Source organism: Hemiscyllium ocellatum, chromosome 24 (genome assembly GCF_020745735.1).
Source record: "Hemiscyllium ocellatum isolate sHemOce1 chromosome 24, sHemOce1.pat.X.cur, whole genome shotgun sequence".
NCBI lineage: Eukaryota > Metazoa > Chordata > Chondrichthyes > Orectolobiformes > Hemiscylliidae > Hemiscyllium > Hemiscyllium ocellatum.
The window spans coordinates 54,208,784-54,232,061 of record NC_083424.1 but is presented as its reverse complement, the minus strand read 5'-3'; the positions used below and the strand labels follow the sequence as shown (position 1 = coordinate 54,232,061).

The window sequence follows — 23,278 nt, the reverse complement described above, 5'->3', positions numbered from 1 at the left end:
GTGGAGTTGTGGATAGTGAGGAAGGAAGTGGTAGGTTACAGCGGGATATAGATAAGTTGCAGAGCTGGGCAGAAAGGTGGCAAATGGAATTCAATGTAGCTAAGTGTGAAGTCATTCACTTTGGTAGGAGTAACAAGATGATGGATTACTGGGCTAATGGTAGGCTACTTGGTAGTGTGGATGAGCAGAGGGATCTTGGTGTCCATGTACACAGATCTCTGAAAGTTGCCACCCAGGTAAATAGTGCTGTGAGGAAGGCATATGGTGTACTGGGCTTTATTGGTAGAGGAATTGAGTTCCGGAGTCCTGAGGTCATGTTGCAACTGTATAAGACTCTGGTGCGGCCTCATCTGGAGTATTGTGTGCAGTTTTGGTCGCCATACTATAGGAAGGATGTGGAGGCATTGGAACGAGTGCAGAGGAGGTTTACCAGGATGTTGCCTGGAATGGTAGGAAAATCTTATGAGGAAAGGCTGAGGCACTTGGGGCTGTTCTCATTGAAGAGAAGAGAAGGTTTAGGGGAGATTTGTTAGAGGTGTATAAGATGATTAGGGGTTTAGATAGTGTCGACACTGAGAACCTTTTACCGCTAATGGAGTCAGGTGTTACTAGGGGACACCGCTTTAAATTAAGGGGTGGTAGGTATAGGACAGATGTTAGGGGTAGATTCTTTACACAGCGGGTTGAGAGTTCATGGAATGCCCTGCCAGTAGCAGTGGTGAACTCTCCTTCTTTATGGTCATTTAAGCAGGCATTGGATAGGCATTTGGAAGTTATTGGGCTAGTGTAGGTTAGGTAGGATTCGGTCAGCGCAACATCGAGGGCCGAAGGGCCTGTACTGCGCTGTATCTTTCTATGTTCTATGTACCCTAAAAGGTGGCCACGCAAGTCTATAGTGTCATCAAGGCAGCAAACAGCATGCTTTCCTTAATCAGATGGGGTATGGAGTACAAGGGTTCGCAGGTCATGTTACAGTTTTGTCCACATTTGGAATACTGGTCACATTACCAAAAGGAGGTGGACCCTTTGGAGAGGGTCAGAGGACGTTCACCAGGATGTTGCCTGGTATGGAGGGCACTAGCTATGAAGAGAACTGGAGTAGATTAGGATTGTCTTCATTAGAAGGATGGAGGTTGAGGGTTGACCTGATTGGAGGTCTACAAAAAAAAGAGGATGGGGGTATTGATAGGGTGGATAGCAAGAAATTCTCTGCACATCCCCACCCCACAAAAGAAAAACCAAGCGGAGGAGTCAATTACTAGGGGTCATTAGTTCAAAGAGAGGGAAGTTTAAGGGAGATTGGAGTGGAACTTTTTAAAAAAAAATGCAGAGGGTGGTGAATGCCTGAATACGTTGCCAGAAGTTGGGAGATGGGCACTATAGCATCATTTAAGATGCATTAGACAGATTGATGAATGGGCAGGGAGCTGTGGGATACAGATCCTTAGAAAATAGATTAGATTAGATTACTTAGTGTGGAAACAGGCCCTTCGGCCCAACAAGTCCACACCGACCCGCCGAAGCACAACCCACCCATAGTCTACATTTACCCCTTACCTAACACTACGGGCAATTTAGCATGGCCAATTCACCTGGCCCGCACATCTTTGGACTGTGGGAGGAAACTGGAGCACCCGGAGAAAACCCACGCAGACACGGGGAGAACGTGCAAACTCCACACAGTCAGTCGCCTGAGTCGGGAATTGAACCCGGGTCTCAGGCGCTGTGAGACAGCAGTGCTAACCACTGTGCCGCCCAAAATAGTTGACAGGTTTAGATAGAGGGCCTGTTCCTGTGATGCACTAAGTACTTCATTACCACAGAAATCTGCTTTATGTTTTGTTAAGTGGATTTGATCAGATCAGAAAACTGGCAAGTGCATTATTTGATTCAATCTCCAATTTGAGAATGATCCTGGGGGTGAGTAGGCATCAAGTATCACTGCACTTTCCCCAATGGGTAGTGACCATAAACTTGGCAAAAACACAGCCAGTGCTTGCTACACAATCATGTGATGTGTAGTTTCTTTTAAATATATAGACACCTTTTGATGCTATCCAACTCAAAGGGGGGGGGGGGGGGGGGGAAGCTAAATTTAGAACACCCAGTGCTACATATTACAAAATTGCTGAAAGCAGCAAAAGAAATCCATGACCACTTAAGCATTTCAATATTTGCTTTTTCTCTTACAGGATCTTAAGTACATGATATAAAATGAAACTGCCAAGGAAGAAAGGACTGGTGACAACATTAATATTTGAAACCTTTTCGAATATAAACACCAAAACAAAATACTTCACTAACTTTCCAAAACTAATTCTGGTTCATGGGATTGGAAAGTTACCATTAAAGGTCAGCATTTATTGCTCATCTTTATTTATGAAGGAGGCTCATGCCAGAGAGCTATTGGTCTAGAGTCACATTTGGACTACAGCAGCTTTCCTGCTGGAAGGAAGATGACCAGTGCCTCTGGGTTTAACAAAACCACCATTCTATAACACATTTCAAAACCATCCATGGGGATGGGGCTACAGATGTACAAAATATCACCACTATTAGTATTGTCTCAATAGCATTGATGCAGGCTCTCTATTTCCTGTCCAACAACTAGCTTAGCTAAAGGGTGGCACGGTGGCACAGTGGTTAGCACTGCTGCCTCACAGCGCCAGGGACCTGGGTTCAATTCCTGCCTCAGGCGACTGACTGTGTGGAGTTTGCACGTTCTCCCCGTGTCTGCGTGGGTTTCCTCCGGGTGCTCCAGTTTCCTCCCACAGTCCAAAGATGTGCGGGTCAGGTGAATTGGCCATGCTAAATTGCCCGTAGTGTTAGGTAAGGGGTATATGTAGGGGTATGGGTGGGTTGCGCTTTGGCGGGTCGGTGTGGACTTGTTGGGCCGAAGGGCCTGTTTCCACACTAAGTAATCTAAATCTAAAAATTGATGCCTCACCTGTCAAGTTACCATTCAGGTTCTTCTTTCAAAAGAAAAAAAAAAGAGCTCTACCAAGATTCATCACATGCAAAAAATAAAGTATTCAATACTAGTGGCTGGCTGGGGAGTTAAGTCACCCTCTGTTAAGGGCAAGAGCTTGATGCCAATGTAGTAGCAATAAAGTTAATTACCATCTTTGGACACTGGTGAACTCAAACACACATCAGTCCCCTTACAAGCCATCTACAACTTCTAGGATTATAGACTTGAAAACAAAACCTTGCCCAAAAAGCAAAACAAGCATGACAGTCACCTGCCATTCTTCGCTTGAGAACTGTCCTGTCCGTATCGGAAGTTAAATCTTTCTTTGTTCCATCCAATGGTGAACTCCGGCCCGAGCTGGGATACAAAGATGCATGCCATTTCTCAGGGTCCCAGATACCTTCACTACAGAAACCAAAAGCAGAAAAGAAAAACAAACAAAATGTGAAAACATTCTCATTTTATACATAAACGAGAGGTGTTAAATGTTGTTGCATACATCCTGTACACTTTGAAACTAGGGTATGTTAAACAAACATGGTAACTCCATTCTTTAAATCTGGTTAATGGGACTGCAATAAAAAATTTATAGCATTTGCATCAACGCTAGTTTTAGTACTGTAGTCAAACATTTGGTCAATCACACTTTCACTTGAAAAAGCATTTCAAACAGTCCCACTTCTCGCTCCCGTCAAGGTTACTTTTTGAAATTACTACTACATCTGCGTCACCATCATTTGAGGCAGGACCCAAAACTGCAACATGCTCTGGAAAACGTTTCCATAATATCATGGCCTCTTATCAATTACCTTAAGAAATTGCTCTGACAAACTGGAGAAATGCAAAATATAGAGTTGCACTAGCTTAAGTGTACCCTCGCTATTGTAGTTTTACAAAAAAGTGAGTAGAGTCTGTCTTGTTTGATACTTTTAAAAAATTTATTAGAGGCCTAGGTACTAAGGTAGCTTGGAGCAGTTTTTTTTTTAAGAGCAGTGAGACTGCTACTTTCCAGGTCTGTAGGTTGTTAAGAAGCAAAGATGGCCTTCAGTAGAGTGATATGCTCTTCCTGTCAGAACTGGCAAATTGGTAGAGTTTCCATGTTATTGGAAATGTCATCTGCATGAAGTGTATTTGGTTGAACAGCCCATTGGATCAGACGGATTGGTTGGAGAATCAGCTAGAGGCAATAAGACATTTAAAAAGGAAGGGAGAAAAACCACATGGTCAACTTACCTCCAGGAAAGGTGAGGAGCAAGAGCGAGAGCGAGAGCGGTGGTGGAGGTGGTCATGCAGCAGTCTACTATAGCTACCCCCATCTCATACAAGTATGCTGTCTTACACAATGTAGAGGGTGATGGACTCAAATACAGCATATACAGATAGATTTCTGGTACAGAGACTGGCTCTAAATGTAACGAAAGGTATATCAGGTTCCAAGTGACAGATTGTGATGGGGACTCTAAACAGGCACAGACAGATGTTTCTGCAACCAACATGAGACATCAGAATGGTATATAGCCTCCCTCGTGTCAGGATCGAAGATACCTTGCAGAAGGTGCAGAATATTCTCCGCAAAGGTGAGGGCAACAAGTAGGTGTTGTCGTCATGTTAGTTCTAATGACATAGGAAGGGGAAATAATGAGATTGAGGAGAGAAAAAGTAGTTAGGCAGGAATTTAAAAAAGAGGTCCTAGAGGGTACTAACATCTGGATTACTCCTGGTACTATTAGCTAGTGACAGTAAGAATAGGAGAATAAAGCAGTGAATATGTGGCTGAGGAGCTGGTGCAGGGGAGAAGGGTTCACATTTTGGGAGCACTGGAATCTCTTCTGGGGTAGAGATGACCTGCAAGTTGGAAGGGCACTAACATACTGACAGGAAGACTTGCTAGAGCTGCTCAGGAGGAATTAAGCTAGTGGTGGGTGGAATCCAAGGATATAGTGAGGAAGGTGGTCAGTTGGGAAAGGGAGCAAGTCAAACAAAAGCATAGAACAAGGTAGGACTGATAAGTTAAACTTATGCAAGAGGCTCAACAGGGAAGGCAGATGAGCTCAGGGCATATTTAGGAAAAGGAGACTGGGATATCATAGCAATTATAGGGATGGACAGGATTGGCAGCTCTATGTTTCAGGATACTGATGCTATAGGAAGGAAACAGAGGGGGGAGTGACAGCTGATTAGTGATAACATCATTGCTGTACGTAGGGAGGATATTCCTGGGAATACATTCATAGTGGTGATTTAGGTGGAATGAGAAATAAGAAAAAGGGACAATCACCTTATTGGGATTACAGACCCGTTACGGACAGGAAATTGAGAAAACAAAGCTTGTAAGGAGATCTCAGTTATCTGAAAAGCTAGAGGCAGGTGATGGTAGGGGATATTAAGCTTTCCAAAAGACCGGGACTGCCATAATGTTAAGGATTTAGATGAAGAATGCGTTAATTAAGTACAAGAAAATTCTATGTACCTATGAGAGAAGGTACAAAGCTTGATCTACTCTTGGGAAATAAGACAGAGCAAGTGACTAAGGTGCCAGTACAGGGAGCATTTTGGATCCAGCAACCATAATTCTATTAGTTTCAAAATAGTGATGGGAAAGGATAGACTGGATCTAAAAGTGGAAGGTCTGAATTGGAGGTAGGCCAATTGACAGTAGGACATAGAACAATACAGCACAGAACAGGCCCTTCGGCCCACAATTTTGTGCCGAACATCTATCCTAGATTAAGCACCCATCCATGTACCTATCCAATTGCCGCTTAAAAGTCGCCAATGATTCTGACTCTACCACTCCCACGGGCAGAGCATTCCATGCCCCCACCACTCTCTGGGTAAAGAACCCACCCCTGACATCCCCCCCCATACCTTCTACCCTTCACCTTAAATTTATTTCCCCTTGTAATACTCTGTTGTACCCAGGGAAAAAGTTTGACTGTCTACTCTATCTATTTCTCTGATCATCTTATAAAGCTCTATCAAGTCACCCCTCATCCTTCGCCGTTCCAACGAGAAAAGGCCGAGAACACTCAACCTATCCTCGTACGACCTATTCTCCATTCCAGGCAACATCCTGGTAAATCTTCTCTACACAGTCTCCGAAGCTTCCACATCTTTCGAAAAGTGAGGCGACCAGAACTGCACACAGTAATCCAAATGTGGCCTAACCAAAGTCCTGTACAGCTGCAACATCACCTCACGACTCTTGAATTCAATCCCTCTGCTAATGAACGCTAATACACCATAGGCCTTCTTACAAGCTCTATCCACCTGAGTGGTGACTTTCAAAGATCTATGTACATAGACCCCAAGATCCCTCTGTTCCTCTACCTGACCAAGAACCCTACCGTTAACCCTGTATTCCGCATTCTTATTTGTTCTTCCAAAATGGACAACCTCACTTGGCAGGGTTGAACTCCATCTGCCACTCCTCAGCCCAGCTCTGCATCATATCTAAGTCCCTTTGCAGCCAACAACAGCCCTCCTCACTGTCCACAACTCCACCAATCTTTGTATCATCTGCAAGTTTACTGACCCACCCTTCGACTCCCTCTTCCAAGTCATTAATAAAAATTACAAACAGCAGAGGACCCAGAACTGATCCCTGCGGAACTCTACTTGTAACTGGGCTCCAGGCTGAATATTTACCATCTACCACCACTCTCTGACTTCGACCGGTTAGCCAGTTTTCTATCCAATTGGCCAAATTTCCCTCTATCCCATGCCTCCTGACTTTCTGCATAAGCCTACCATGGGGAACCTTATCAAATGCCTTACTAAAATCCATGTACACTACATCCACTGCTCTACCCTCATCCACATGCTTGGTCACCTCCTCAAAGAATTCAATAAGACTGTAAGGCAAGACCTACCCTTCACAAATCTGTGCTGGCTGTCCCTAATCAAGCAGTGTCTTTCCAGATACTCAAATCCTATCCCTCAGTACCCTTTCCATTACTTTGCCTACCACAGAAGTAAGACTAACTGGCCTGTAATTCCCAGGATTATCCCTATTCCTTTTTTTGAACAAGGGCACAACATTCGCTACTCTCCAGTCCCCTGGTACCACCCCCGTTGACAGTGAAGACGAAAAGATCATTGCCAACGGTACTGCAATTTCCTCTTGCTTCCCACATAATCCTAGGATATATCCTGTCAGGCCCGGGGGACTTGTCTATCCTCAAGTTGTTCTAAATGTCCAACTCCTCTTCCTTCCTAACAAGTATCTCTTCTAGCTTACCAGTCCGTTTCACACTATCCTCTTCAACAATACGGTCCCTCTCGTTCGTAAATACTGAAGAAAAGTACTCATTCAAGACCTCTCCTATCTCTTCCGACTCAATACACAATCTCCCACTACCGTCCTTGATCGGACCTACCCTCGTTCTCGTCATTCTCATGTTTCTCACATACGCATAAAATGCCTTGGGGTTATCCTTGATCCTATCTGCCAAGGATTTTTCATGCCCTCTCTTAGCTCTCCTAATCCCTTTCTTCAGGTCCCTTCTGGCTATCCTGTATCCTTCCACTGCCCTGTCCGAACCCTGTTTCCTCAACCTTATGCAAGCCTCCTTCTTCCTCTTTACTAGACATTCAACCTCCCTCATCAACCAAGGCTCCCTCGCACGACCATTTCTTTCCTGCCTGACAGGTACTCTTTCCTGCCTGACAGTATTAGGCAAGAACTTTCAAAAGCTGATTGGTGGCAGATATTTGCAGGTAAAGAGACGGCTAGAAAATGGGAAGCTTTAAAAAGGATAACGAAAGTCTAGGGATAATATATTCCTGTTGTTAGGGATAAAGGTGTGGATAATGCTGGATGACTAGAGAAATGGAGGTTTCAGCCAAGGGGAAAATAAAAGCCAGCGTATGTCATGTATAGACAGAGATTGGGTGAATCCTTAGAAGAGTACAAGGCAGGAGGAGTCTTAAGAGGGAAATCAGAAGGGCAAAAAAAAAAGGGGCAAGAGATAGCTTGGGCAAGTAGGGTTTAGGAGAATCCAAACAAAGATTTATGAATACGTGAAGGACAAAAAGAGTTAACCAAGAGAGGGTAGAGTCCCTCAAAATATCAGCAAGGCAGCCTATTATGGAACCACAGGAAATAAAGATGACATTAAACAAGTATTTTGCAGTGTTTATTGTGGTGTAGGAAGATACAACATGGAGAAATAAGTAGCAACATCTTAAAATATTTATATTTCAGAGATGGTGCTGAATGTCTTAAAAACACAAAGATGGCTAAATCCCAGGGACCTGATCAGGTGTGCCCGAGAACTCTGTGGGAAGTGATCTCAGGCCATGAGCTGAGATATTCGTATCATTGAAAGCTGCAGGAGAGATGCAGAAAGACCGGAGGTGGCTAACATGGTGCCACGATTTTAAGAAGTGGCGAGGAAAGACCAGGGAACTACAGACTGGTCAGATGACAATTCGTGATAGTTTAGTTGTTGGAAGGAATCCTAAGGGTCAGGATTCACATGTATTTGGAAAGGCAAGGACTGATTATGGAGAGTCAACATGGCTTTGTGGGGTAAATAGTGTCTCACTAACCTGACTTTTACTACAACACACTTAGGATTGATGAGTGCCGAGCAGTGGACATGATCTATAGTAGATTGGTTCAATGTCATGGACTAGAGAGAACTAGCCACTTAGATACAGTAGAGGACAGAGGGTAGCAGAGGGTCACATTTTAGACTGGAGGCCTGTGACCAGTGTGTGCCACAAGAATCAGTGCTGAGTCCACTACGTTTTGTCATTTATATAAAAATGATTTGGATGCAAACATTGGAGGCATGATTACAGATGACCCTAAAATTGGTGAAGTAGACAACTAAGAAGGTTACCACAGTACAAGTGAATGTTGATCAAAATGCACCAATGGGTCAGAGTCAGATGTAGAGCATGGGAACAGACCCTTCCGTCCAACTCATCCTAAATTAATCTGTCCTATTTGCCAGCATTTGGCCCAAATCCTTCTAAACCCTTTGTATTCATATACCTCTTCAATGTTGAGGTTGTACTAGTCTCCACCACTCCCTCTGGCAGTTCAACCCATACACACACCACCCTCTGCACGAAAAGGTTATTCTTAGGTCCCTTTTAAATCTTTCCCCTCACCTTAAACCCATGACCTTTAGCTCTGGACTCTACTACCCTGGTGAAAAGACCATTCACCTCATCCATTCCCTTCATGAGTTTCTATAGGTCACCTCTGAGCTCCAGGGAACATGCCCTCACCTATTCAGGCTCTCCCTATAGCTCAAACGCTCCAATCCTGGCAACATCCTTGTAAATATTTCCTACAGTATGACCAGAATCAAATACTGTATTCCAAAGCAAACTGCATATTAGCATTATTTCAAAGAGGACGAGAATACAAAGACTCTGGCTGCAAAAGACTCTGGCCAGACCATATTTGGAATATTGAGAGTGATTTTGAACCACATATCCTGAGGAAGAATGTGACAGCTTTGTAGGAGGTTTACAAGAATGATCCCAGGGATAAAGAGCTTGTCAAATGTGGAGTGGTAGAGGAATCCAGGTCTGTACTCTGACATTTAAGAGGAAATGAGTGGGGGCTTTCAAAATACTAGAGAGGCCTGGATAGTGTGGACAGGAGAAGAGGTTTCCTCTAGTAGGAGAGGTTAGGACTTAAGGGCACAGCCTCAGAGTGAAAGGACCACCATTTAAAAAGATGGTGAAATTTTTATCAACCAGGGGCTGGGGAACCTGTGGAGCTCATCTACACAGCCTTCTGTGGCAGCACATCATCGAGTGTGTTGGGTATGAAAGCTGATCAGACATTGCTAGCAATTATGAGCATGGTAGAACACTAGCCAGATGCAATAGCAGAGTCAATGAGATGCAGCAGAGGGGACATTGTGGCAACAACCTTTGGAGTGCAGAAGGTCACTGTCCTTTGTGGTATTTCTGAGTATTCCTCTGAACCATGGAAACAGAACTGATCAAGCAACCTGGCAACCTTGGACCAGGCTGGCAGAGACTGGTGCTCTTGGTGGAAGAGGGCATCCCTCCTCTGCACCTTGCCCAGATGCCTGTCCACAAAAGCAGGACACCCGTTTGTCCTTGTCGTCCATGTCCAGAGCAAATGTCACAGATTGAGTTGAATGAGGTAAATGAGAGGTGCTACATTTTGGAAAGGCAAATCAGGGCAGGACTTATATACAATGGCAAGGTCATGGGGAGTGTTGCTGAGCAAAGACCTTGGAGTGCAGATTTGTACTTCCTTCAAAATAGAATTGTAGGTAGATAGGATAGTGAAAGCAACATTTGATATGCATTCCTTTATTGATCAGAGCATCAAGTATAAAAGAGTTAGGAGGTCATGTTGCAGATAGACAGGACATTGGTTAGACCACTTTTGGAATACTGTGCATAATTCTGGTCTCCCCACCAAAAGGAAGGAAGCATGGATAGGGTAAATAGACAAGGTCTTTTCCCTGGAGGTTGGGGTCAGGGAGTCCAAAAACTAGAGGGCTTGGGTTTAAGGTGAGAAGGGACAGATACAAAGGGACCTAACAGGCAATTTTTCATGCAGTGTGTATGGAATGAGCTGTCAAAGTGGAGGAGGCTGGTACAATTACAGCATTTAAAAGGCATCTGGATGAGTATACGAATAGGAATGGTTGAGGGATATGGACCAAGTGCTGGCAAATAGCCTAAATTTCATCCAATCCTATCTGGTCAGCATGGACAAGTTGGACTGAAGGGTGTGTTTCTGTGCTGTACATCTGACTTTGTTACTAACTAATGACTGCCACTTCAAAGCGTTGCTTACTTCTTCAAAACCCATTTAATAGCCCATCTCCCCATAACATACTGCTTGAAGAAATCCAGCTGCTCAAACTTGCCACAGAAGGTAAATTCATTAACTCAGCTCTAACCTTAGCTTTTGCTTTGCATGCCCTTCAAGGGCCAACATTTGTTGGGAAGTGTCTTACCCAGAATTGACAATGAAACTGCAGCTTGGGCACTAAGTATTCTTAAAAGAAACCACCCAAGCTGGTTGACTCATTTATGAAACAAATACCAGGATTTACAGTGAACTCCCAGTGAGACCTCACTAAAGAAAATGAAACAGATTCGACTTAAATTAAACAAAAAAATCCCAACATGTGAGACTAAACTTTGGTCTGTCTCAAAGTCATGAAGAAAACATTAGGTTATTTATTGGTGTGCAGCTGGACAAAGGGCTCTACTTTGTTGGCTATATAAATGAGCGGACAACATTGGATTACATCTTCATGCAACTATAAGCAAACTTTCTGAAGTATTTGGGAAAGTACGCCAAAGGTGTATTTATTCCTCACTTTAGAGCTGTTGGGTACGTTCAAACTATTTAAAAAGTTTTGCTAACAGTATCATTTAAAAAAAATTGAAAGCCAAGTCAATTTAAGAACCAGCTATGTTTATAATACAATTTCAAAGTAAATGGCATTGCTCAAATGTCATTTCAGCCTGAAATGCTTTGGAATCCACTAACCAACAATTTTTGAAGAGCTCATTTGAAATTTTACCTGTCATATTTTTCCAGAAGGCATGCAGGTCTCTGCTTGGCATACGGGTAGTCTTTGATTTCTAGTAATTTTTCCTGCAAGAAAAGTACTCAAAATAAATTTTATATTGTCTCAATACACACTTAATGAAAAGCAAAGTATTGGCAATGGAGTTTTACTTCATTTGTAAGTAACAAGAGAGCCTGACACAAAGTGTCGTGTGCAGTTCTGGTTCCCTTCAAAAGGGAATGATATTACGTCACAGAAGGAATGCAAATGAAGGTTCACCATATGATTCCATGGTCCCCTTGGATAAGCAATTGAGCCTTCTGCACCTGCATTCTCAGGAGTTTAGCAGAATGAGTTCTGTTAATAAACACACTTTAAGGAATAGACAAGAGTTGACATGGAAAAGTATGTCCTACACTACTCTTGTGGACTCAGGGCAATCTCAGACTAAAAGACAAGCCATTACAGACACATCAGGATCAACTTCAGAAGGTGGTGAAGCTTGGGAATTTTCTACCCCAGGAGTCTGAGCAATCTAATTACCTCAGTTCACTGTTTGATAGTGATCCAATTACATCAAGGGATGTGAGAAAAAAATTAAAAAGAATTCCTATAGTTGGAAAAGTCCCTTCAGCCCAACAAGTCCAAATCAATCCTCCAAAAGAGTAATGCACCCAGACCCATTCCCTGACCCTATCCTTGGTTTTGGAATGGACCTAGCTTGCACACCCGTGAAACTAGGGAAAATTTAGGATGGCCAATTCACCTAACTTGCATATCTTTGGATTGTGGGACAAAGCCCAGTGTGCAAACTCCACACAGGCAGACAGTTGCCCAAGGTGGAAATTGAACCTGGTACCTGGCACTGTGAGGCAAGTGCTAACTAAAGAGCCACCATGCCACCCCATGACTTTGGTGCAAAGATGATCTACCGTAAACCTAGAACAGCAGAGCAGACTCAAACTGCTTCGTGACCAATGTATGTGCTGACAGCTTTTGCAGGCAATGTCACCTTCATTCCTTCCCAAATGTCAATTCCTACTTCATGTTACCATGCTATATGGCCAAAACCCAATACCCCACACCCCGAATCAGAATTGCTATCCATTCTGCAGCACTGTGTCTAGTGGTAGACTCAAATTGGTTGAAATATAGCAAAGTACATCAAAACTTGAAACAACTCCAACTTAGAGAGCTGTACTTTAGACAGCTGGATTAAAATTACCTTGATCCCATTCAACAGTGAACCAGGGACTAAAAACAATTGTTTAGATGTTGGACCTACTTCAGCAAGGAGTTTAGCTGCACCTAATGGATCAATTAGGACCAAATAAATTCACATCTGCTCTGGCAGCTGTACTTTCAAAACACAAGTTTGGAAACTTGGTCAAAAGGATCTTAGCTTTTTTTGGACAGTTTAACACGCAGAGGTTGAACAAACCAGGAATATTAGCATTTACTTGGAAAAAAGTTAAACTGCATACACTTTGGCCTGGCATAAGATAATGGCATGACACACCCATTATTTAAATTGTAATCAACAGCATCCAGACTGTGGTCTGACATTTAATGGGGGGGGGGGGGGGGGGGGGGGGGAAGAAAACAAAAAAAAAAAAGCCATTTAAAACCTACGGCATGCCCTGCAAGTGAAGTCTTCCTAAACTAATAATTCCATTCCCGCAACATATGGAGCATTGCCCACCTCAGAACTCAAAACTCCTGTCTATTGAAGACCTGAAATAAGGGATACCAATTGCCTAATACTCAAGTAACCTTGTGATTTTCTTTCAGTATGGCATTAACATTTCTTACAAGAATGCTCACTACAAAGTGTTTTCCATCAGTAGATCCAATCTATTGGGATACTGGTAACGAGTGAGTCTACTATACCACACCAAGGTCACTTGTTGTTCTCATGAGATTTGTACTTCCAAACAGGAAGTGCTTAGTCAAAGCACAAAAAAATTCTGAAACAGCAATGAAAGTTTATTGAAAGACACCTCAGTATCAAATTAAGACAAAATATTAAATATAAAAAAAGTTAGACACTAATCGCCACCTCCCTGAAAAACTCACCAACACGCACATTTGTCACAATGCTATTGTTGATCAGTCAACTCTTCAAATGCCAATAGTAATTCAAGAAAACTTTCCAAATGGATCCTGTAATTGATTCCGATGGACATTTTCCCTCAAAACTCATCTCCAAGGCAAAATGAACTACATGGTCCATTTAGCAGAGCTAATTAGCTGTCTACAGCATAACTTCACTGTCTGGAAGTTTTTAATTCAAATCAATGATTTGCAGTGTCTGACACTCAAAACCGCTCTCTCAGAGAGACTACCAATCCAACACCATTAGATAACATAGCTGCTAGTTTTGACATGCAGCAAGAATGTTGTACTTTCTCCCCTGAAAGACAGCCCAATCATGGCTAATGAAGCACCTATTTACAGTTCACTGGAGGCCATTCACCCAATTATAGATCTAGAATCTAAAACAGGTACATAAATAGTTGTAACTTTGTCCATAGAAACAAAATTGTTCAGAGCCCAAAGGAAGCTCAAAGTGAAAGCACAAGTCAGACAACATCTGGGAGCAAGAAAGGCAACAACCCGATCAGAAGTGCAAAACATCAACTCTGTTGCTCCTCAGATACTGCCTGACCTGCTGTGCCACACAAATCTAGTCTCCAGCATCTACAGTTCTCCAGTAGCAGCTCAAACTTGGAGACTGATTAACTATGCTTTTCTAACCAAAACAGCATGTCACTCAATTGTTTGAATAGAGTACAAGTAGATCAGTTAGATTGTTTCCTTAGCATTAGTTCAGCTACTGGCCATAGAAATGCTCAATTCATTTAAAATTAACAAATTTTCCAATCTGCTCTGCACTTGGGACACTAATATAAAATAGTTAGGAGTCAAATTATATGAGCAACATTTTTAAAAGTGGGTATATAATTAGCTACATTAGTGAAATTTGGCCTTTTGAGCTCATTTAATTGCTTGATTACCACCACCCCCCTCCTCCCCAAAACCAACTATTGAAATTTATACTTCAAAAGTTTTATTTTCCCTTCTTTAAATGAAATAGGTTGCCACACGCCTTTGTTGCCAAGAACACAGACCCATGCCTCAACCTCCAAAGCTGTTCAAATATTTCCACTCAAGGCACCCAGAGGAATCCCAATTAGGAAACATGTTGGTATCCATGTGATTAGAACAAGAATTTTACATGACAAACAAGAATGCTGTGTGCAGGATCAGGAGAGACATGTGCAATCCACCTGAGTGGCCCAAGAGAAATCTTGGTTAAATAAAATGGGAGGTGCTGCATTTTTTTTAAGATTAGATTACTTACAATGTGGAAACAGGCCCTTTGGCCCAACAAGTCCACACCGACCCACCAAAGCGCAACCCACCCATACCCCTACATTTACCTCTTACTTAAGACTACAGGCAATTTAGCATGGCCAATTCACCTGACCCGCACATCTTTGGACTGTGGGAGGAAACCGGAGCACTCGGAGGAAACCCACGCAGACACGGGAGAATGTGCAAACTCCACACAGTCAGTCGCCCGAGTCGGGAATTGAACCCGGGTCTCAGGCGCTGTGAGGCAGCAGTGCTAACCAGTGTGCCACCGGGGCGCCCACATTTTGGGAAAGCAAAAAACTTAGCAGGACTTATACATTTAAATGGTAAGGTCCTCAGGAGTGTTGCTGAACAAAGAGACCTTGGAATGTATGTTCATAGGTTCTTGAAAAGTAGAGTCACAGGCAGAGAGGATAGTGAGGAAAACATTTGGTGTGCTCTCTTTTATTGATCAGAGTTCTGAGCACAGGAGTTAGGAGGTCATGTTGCAGCTGTACAGGATGTTGGTTAGGCCACTTTTGGAATTTTGCATGCAATTTTGGTCATCTTCCTATCAGGAGGGTGTTATGAAACTTGAACAGGTTCAGAAAAAGATTTACAAGGATGTTGCCAGCGTTGGAGGATTTGAGCTATAGAGAGGCTGAACAGGCTGGGGCTGTTTTCCCTGGAGCAACAGAGGCCGAGAGGTGACCTCAGGTTTATAAAATCATGAGGGGGTATAGATAAGATAAATAGACAAAGTGAGGGGTCCAGAACTGGAGGGCATAGGTTAAGAGTGGGGGGGGGGGGGGGGGGGAAAGAGATTAAAAAAACTCAAGAGGCAGCTTATTCCACACAGCGGGTGGTACGTGTATGGAATGAGCTACCAAAGAAGTGGGGAAGGCTGGTACAATTACATATTAAAAAGGCATCTGGATAGGTACATGAATAGGAAGGGTTGAGGGGGATATGGGCCAGGTGCTGGCTGATGGGACTAGATTGGGTTGGGATATCTGGTTGGCATGGAAGAGCTGGACTGAAGGATTGGTTTCTGTGCTTTATATCTGACAGAAGCGCTGATGAGGCCAAAGCAAATTGTGGTAGATTGTGTTAAGGTACTTAATAAAACAAAACATAAGAATGCCATCAGCACAGCAGTGACAGTGTTAAACTAGTTAAGACAGAACACATTGAAGGAAGGGGGATGTATATTGAATTATGACCAGGATGAGGAACATTGCTCTCCAATATAAGCAATCATTCCTAGAACTGTGGGAAGCTAGAGAAGTGATTGCTAGGCTTCCTGCTGAGATTTATATCATCAATAGTCACAGGTGAGGTGCCAGAAGACTGGAGGTTGGCTAACGTGGTGCCACTGTTTAAGAAAGGTGGTAAGGACAAGCCAGGGAGCTATAGACCAGTGAGCCTGACAGTGGTGGGCATGTTGGAAGGAATCCTGAGGGACAGGATGTACATGTATTTAGCAAGGCAAGGACTGATAAGGGATGGTCAATATTGCTTTGTGGGGAAAATCATGTCTCACAACCTTGATTGAGTTTTCTGAAGTAACAAAGAAGATTGAGGAGGGCAGAGCAGTAGATGCGATCTATATAGACTTCAACAAGGTTCCCCATGGGAGACTGGTTAGCAAGGTTAGATCTCGGAATACAGGGATAATTGCCATTTGGATACAGAACTGGCTCAAAAGTAGAAGACAGAGGGTGGTGGAGGAGGGTTGTTTTTCAGACTGGAGGCCTATGACCAGTGGAGTGCCACAAGGATCGGTGCTGGGTTCTCTACTTTGACATTTATATAAATGATTTAAATAAAAGCATAAGGAGGCACAGTTAGCAAGTTTGCAGATGACACCAAAATTGGAGGTGGTGTAGTGGACAGTGAAGAGTTACCTCAGATTACAACAGGATCTGGACCAGATGGGCCAATGGACTGAAGTAGCAGATGGAGTTTAATTTAGATAAATGAGAGATGCTGTATTTTGGGAAAGCAAATCTTAGCAGGACTTATACACTTAATGGTAAGGTCCTGGGGAGCTTTGCTGAACAAAGAGACCTTGGAGTGCAGGTTCATAGCTTCTTAAAAGTAGATTCGTAGGTAGATAGGATAGTGAAGGAGGCGTTTGGTATGCTTTTGTTTATTGGTCAGAGTATTGAGTACGGGAGTTGGGAGGTCATGTTGCAGCTGTACAGGACATTGGTTAGGCCGCTGTTGGAATATTGTATGCAATTCTGGTCTCCTTCCTATCAGAAAGATGTTGTGAAACTTGAAAGGGTTCAGAAAAGATTTACAAGGACGTTGCCAGGGTTGGAGGATTTGAGCCACAGGGAGAGGCTTAACAGGCGGGGGCTGTTTTCCCTGGAGCGTTGGAGGCTGAGGGGTGACCTTAGAGGTTTACAAAATTATGAGGGGCATGGATAGGATAAATAGACAGTTTTTTTCTCTGGGATCAGGGAGTCCAGAACTAGAGGAGAAAGATATAAAAGAGACCTAAGGGGCAACTTTTTCACACAGAGGATGGTATATGTATGGAATGAACTGCCAGGGGAAGTGGTGGAGGTTGGTACAATTGCAACATTTAAGAGGCATTTGGATGGGTATATGAATAGGAAGGGTTTGGAGGGATATGGGCCGGGTGCTGACAGGTGGGACTAGATTGGGTTGGGATATCTGGTCAGCATGGACAGGTTGGACCAAAGGGTCTGTTTCCATGCTGTACATCTCTATGACTAACTAAGGAAGAGGTGGTACAGCCATACAGTTTTATTGCAGAGGACAACCTGTAGATTACAACAAGGGGATATTTGCATAAGTGTTTGAAAAACAAACAGTTCTAGACCCAGGCAATAAAGCAGGGAAATGGGATGACAATTTCACAAATGGTCCAACTCATCTCATAGCAAAGTTCAATTCCCATTCTACAAACCCATAAAAAAGGGCAATACTAATATAGTCAGTCAATCAAGAGGATGACTGACTACAAGAAAGCCAATTTGGGTGTTCTACAACAGGAAACCCTGGATGAATTAGAACATACAAAACAGATCCAAACTAGAGACCCAGACAGACACCTGGTGAGTATGGCAAGGGCTGAACATCATCACAGGTTCTAAAAAGAGAACGTGCAAGATAGCAGATGACACATCCCTCCCAGAACTATGCTCACTTGGAGTAGAATTTCTGTCAAGAGGTAACACCTATTCCAGCAAGTCCTGACAAATCTATCCCAATAGTCACTTCAGAGGTCAGATCAGTTTTCCTTCATGTGAATCCAAGGAAGGCGATGGGACCAGACAGACAGAGTACCAGGCTGTGCACTCAAAGCATGCACAGATCAACTGACAGAGGTCTTCTCTGACATCTTCAGCCTCTCCCTGCAGCAGGCCACTGTCCCTGCCTGCTTCAAGAGGGCCAACATCATCCTTGTGTCCAAGGTTCATGCAGCATGTCTCACTGACTACTGCCCAGTGGCGATCATGAAGTGCTTTGAAAGACTGGTCATGGCATTAATCAACTCCAACCTCCCCACTACTTTTCACTCACTCATTTGCCTATCAAACCAACAGATCCATGTCAGATGCCCTTCACTCGTCCCGAGAACATCTTGACATCAAGGACAGCTATGTAAAAGTCCTACTCATTGTCCCCTCAAGACTGATTACGAAACTTAGTATCTCAGAATAAGTCCTACTCTGTGGGACTGGATCCTCAGTTTCCTGACCAACAGGCCTCAGTAAAGATTGGAGACAATATTTCATCCGCACTAACACTGGAGCCTCCCAGGGGTGCTTACTCCACCCCCTAATGTACACCCATGACTGCGTCAAATACTAGACTAATGCCATTTACAAGTTTGCTGATGACACCACCACTGAGATTTGGCTGAACAGATGAAACAGTCTACAGACAGGAGGTGGAAAACCTGGAAAAATCATCCACTAGCTCTCAATGCTGGCAAACCAAGGAACTCATTAATGACTATCAACAGGATGTTACTCATGACCCCCTACACATTAAAAGCACAGAGAGGGGATGAGTGGAGAGTGTCAAGTTCCTGGGAGTGGTCATCCACAACAAGCTTTCTTGGCACCTTCATGTGGACGCTGGTTACAAAAGGCCCAACACACTTCTTCCTCAGACAGAAGAGGAAATTTGTCTAGATGTATCACTACCTGGTATGGTAACGTATCATTCGGCATCAGAGACTGTTAGAGTGGTGAACTTGGCCCAGACAGACAATCACAAAGGCATCACAATCACTCCCATCTACAGAATCCACCTACCAGGCCCGCTGTCAAGGAAAGGCTGCCAGCATTTTCAAAGATCCATCCCACCCTGCCAATATTTTTCTACAAAAACCTTTACCGTTGGGGAGAAGGTACAGACGCCTGAACACAGCCACTTTCAAAATGTTTCTACCCTACTGTTAGGATGTTGAATGGATGTAAACTCTTAACATTCACCTATACCTATGTTTTTGCCACTGTTTATCTATGCTACTTAGATATGTGATCTGCTTGTGTTGCTTGCAAGACAAAATTGTGCACTGTGCCTTGGTACACATGACAACTGCAATTCAAGAAATCATTGGAACAAGTCAACATTTTTCTATATTTGCCAACACATTCTCCTCCCTAGAAAATTTAAAATGAATGAACGTAAAGGACTCCCATTTCTGAAACGCTTAATTATCTTCGTTAAGCAACTCTCCAACTTATTTAGATAACAAATACCCCACAAGTATTATTTACATTTAAAATCTTAAGCCATTCTGCTCCATGCAAACACAGTTGCAATGTAAATGTATTCCAAAGCATTGGATGCTCAACAAGCTCATTATGACAAACTAGACTTACATCAATAAACCTGATGACTGGAAGTAGCTATAGTAATTTCTTATCTATCGTTTTAACACGTCAAAATCCAGAAGAACCTACCTAACAGCGCACAAACTGCAACAGATCAAAAAGGCTGCTTCCCACGGACTATGTCTAACCAGCAGATCCTAAGTAGAAGGTTATGGAAGATGAGGATTGATAAGTGTCAAAAACTAGAGGTTCATGCTACATTACTTTTACAAGTCACATTGGACCAATGTCTGCAGCTTTGTGATATCACATCACAAATAATCGAGACAAACCACAAAACTCTGGTCAATTGCTACTGAACTAACAAATTCAATTCAATTCCACTCAGCTGGATTAAGTTAGGACTAATTACACAACAGCTGGATACAGTCACCAAGACAAATTCTTGAGAAGAACATGGTCTTTTAGTCATGATCTATCAACTGCAAATGTGTTGCTGGTCAAAGCACAGCAGGTTAGGCAGCATCTCAGGAATAGAGAATTCGACGTTTCGAGCATAAGCCCTTCATCAGGAATAATGATCTATCAACCTGATCATCTTGCAGGTTGAGACCCAAAGCCAAGTTTTAAAAAAAGTTATCAACCGTGTCAACCCAATGTTATTTGTTTTAAACATTAGTCCTAGCTATCCCCACATTACATACCTTTGAATATCGATATGGTTTCTTCATTACCCAGATTTTTGGTGCATTAGCTAATGGTTCTCCATTTTCTTCAATCCATTCTTTTTTATCCATGGCTGCCATGGGGCTCGTGAACATACCTTCAAATCAAAAACACAAGAGCTTCAAACTCGAGGCAGTTGAGCACTTAAAGCTATTGCAATTTGAGAGAGCTCGGAAATAAAAAGCTACGAAACAAAATGTATTTCAATTCCAACTCCTGCTGCGACAGTCGTGTTAACGCTATGGCACCGCACAGACATTCAATGAGCAATGACAAAGATTCTCTGCTCGCCCAACGGCCAGAAGCGACTGTAACCAGCCCTCCCCTAAACATTTTCCAGTTTAGGAATAAACCAACTTTAACAGAGTGTTAACCCCACTCTCCCAGAGCCGAGGAACGAGCGGCCGGCTATTTCATTTGCCGTCTCAGGAAGCCATCAGCAATAAGCGGCACGGAGTAAGAAGCGGCTTGTTTCACACACCACAAAGACCGAGGCCAGACAACATACACACCTGACAGGACACACCGACCCCGAAGCTGACAGCTCAGGCCTCTGCCTGGGGAAGGGAGGGTGTCCGGCTGCCCCGCCGGTCACCAGGCCCCGGGCCGAGCGGAGAGACTGAAACCAGGAGGGAAGAGCGGCCCACCCGCCCGCGCCGGGCACTGGAGGAGGGGGGGGGGGGGGGGCTCAAACCCCAGCGCCACCCCACAGACCAACTCCCCAAGGCAGGAGGCCAAGAAAGGGGGGGGATACGGGCACTCGGCCCCTCGCTGGTCGCCTCTCCCGCTCTGGCCTGAGCCGGAGCCGGAGCCGACGGGACCGGCCTACCTCCTGAAGCCCGGTAACAGCCGCTTCACACACCCGGATGTACAGACCAACCGCCTGCCTGCCCCCACAATCAAAACAAAAAAAAAATCAATCTGCACACAAAAAGATCCACGCTTCTTTTTTTTAATAAAAAGTATTCGAATACGCTTTTAATAATTTGGTGAAGACCCCCCTTCTTCCTCAAAAGGGAAAGGACCCTTAAGCGTCTAGGATTGACGACTATATTTTGGACAACGGAACCAATCAGAGCGGAGGAGGTGGGGCCGGATGGGCGACGTCATCAGGTCAATTTCATTCAATTTTTTGGTTTGATTGACAGTGATACCGGAAGTGGGTGGCTGAGTGTTTTCAGAGGCTGTCCATTGAAAAGGGCAGCCAAATGGAACATCCAATGCAACACATCATCCTGGATGATTAAGTTTAATTCATCTCACATGTCATATCCCATATCAGTTGATATTGTTAATGCTTCTTTCTCCTCAACCACTAATTCCTCTCCCTGTGGAATTTCTTTCCCCACAAAGTCCTGTGCCACTGAATTTAGTCAAGGCAATATTGGATGGATTTTTGGTAATGCAGGCAAGGGCTCTGTGGGACATACAAGAAAGGGGAGTGGAGACTACAACATATCAGCCATGAGATGTCTGGGCAAATCAGCTTTCCCAAGAAGTTCTCAATCAGGTGCACAGTGTACTTCGGGACAATGTGGATCACTTCCCGTAGTCTAGGAGCTTCCTCTTGGTCCAAACAGACATTGTCAATGAAATCAAACATTGACTCCAGTGCACCATTGCAACCCGAGGAACAGAATATTGAAGTCCAGGACCTCAAATCCAGCTCCAAGGTCATGCTCTATAGCGCAGCCATGTTTTTCCCCCTCCTGCATACATTAGAAACATAGACCATGCATAGTAGATATCTCAAATCACTGAAGAATTATCACCAGTGCTGCCTTCACAAAATCCTGCAAATCCACTGGGGCGGCACGGTGGCTCAGTGGTTAGCACTGCAGCCTCACAGCACCAGGAGTCTGGTTTCGGTTACCGCCTTGGGCAAATATCTGTGTGGAGTATGCACATTCTCCCCATGTCTGCATGGGTTTCCTCGGGGGTGCTCTTGTTTCCTCCCACATTAGTCAGGCGTAAATATAGGGTAGGAGAATGGGTCTGGGTGGGTTATTCTTTGGAGGATTGGTGTGGATTGGTTGGGCTGTACTGTAGTGAATCTAATCTAATCTAAAAATAGGTGCACCAACATAAGCATCCTCTCCCAGGCCAATGTAAACACAACTTGCTGTGGTGAGTGGGCCATATTATCTACATGGAAGTCTGGTCTGAGCTCCACAGTGATAAATGATCACTAGGAGGGTAAAGGAAATGCCACAAACAAATGTAAAATCCCTACCAAGGTAGGGGAATCACTTTCCCAAGAATGCACAAACTGAAGAAAAAGCATCCATGAAAATGTCACCACATTCAGTATCACCAAGTGGAGCACATGGAGGCCAATGCAAGGAGTGCACGGAATCAGAACATCCCACCCTCCTACCTCATCAATCATCACTTGCCCCACCTATGGTTGAGCTGCAGCTCCAGGATTAGATTATTCAATCACCAAAGAAAACCCCACAACCTGAGTGGAAGCAAGTCATCCTGGACCCTGTGGGACTGCCAAAGAAGGGAAGATTTGTTATTTGAGACAAATGTGCTTCCAACCTCTCTGCCAATAGGACACATCTTTCTTTTCCAGATCTCACTGTTTGAATCACTATAACAAGACATGTTAGTTACAACACAGTCACCATTGCATGAATTAAAATATAAACTCTTACAAATGAAGAGGTTTGGTATAGAGCTAAACAAGTTGTTCTTGGTTTATTTAAGCTCAACACTTCAGAGCTTCTTATAAAAAAACTGTATCACTATCCTGTTTGATGCTTGGAAGCATTGACAGACTTCAACTAGCATCTGGTCCCAATGGTCAAATATTAGACAGCAACATCTCCTGCCAAAGATATCCAAAATAGAGTCATATGATTTTT

At 43.6% G+C, this 23,278-nt stretch overlaps 1 protein-coding gene across 4 annotated transcripts in view; it reads right to left on the bottom strand.

Moving 5' to 3' along the window:
• Positions 1–21,260, bottom strand: part of eif4enif1 (eukaryotic translation initiation factor 4E nuclear import factor 1) — a 63,805-nt gene extending 42,545 nt beyond the window's left edge. For all 4 annotated transcript variants that reach the window (XM_060843816.1, XM_060843813.1, XM_060843814.1 and 1 more), the window contains exons 1-4: positions 20,921–21,260; positions 20,387–20,505; positions 11,515–11,588; positions 3,243–3,376 (exon numbers count right to left, since the gene is read on the bottom strand). In XM_060843816.1, coding sequence (XP_060699799.1) covers positions 3,243–3,376; positions 11,515–11,588; positions 20,387–20,503 — 325 coding nt within the window. In that variant the 5' untranslated portion in view covers positions 20,504–20,505; positions 20,921–21,260. The remainder of the gene's footprint in view (positions 1–3,242; positions 3,377–11,514; positions 11,589–20,386; positions 20,506–20,920) is intronic.
• Positions 21,261–23,278: the final 2,018 nt, after the last annotated feature.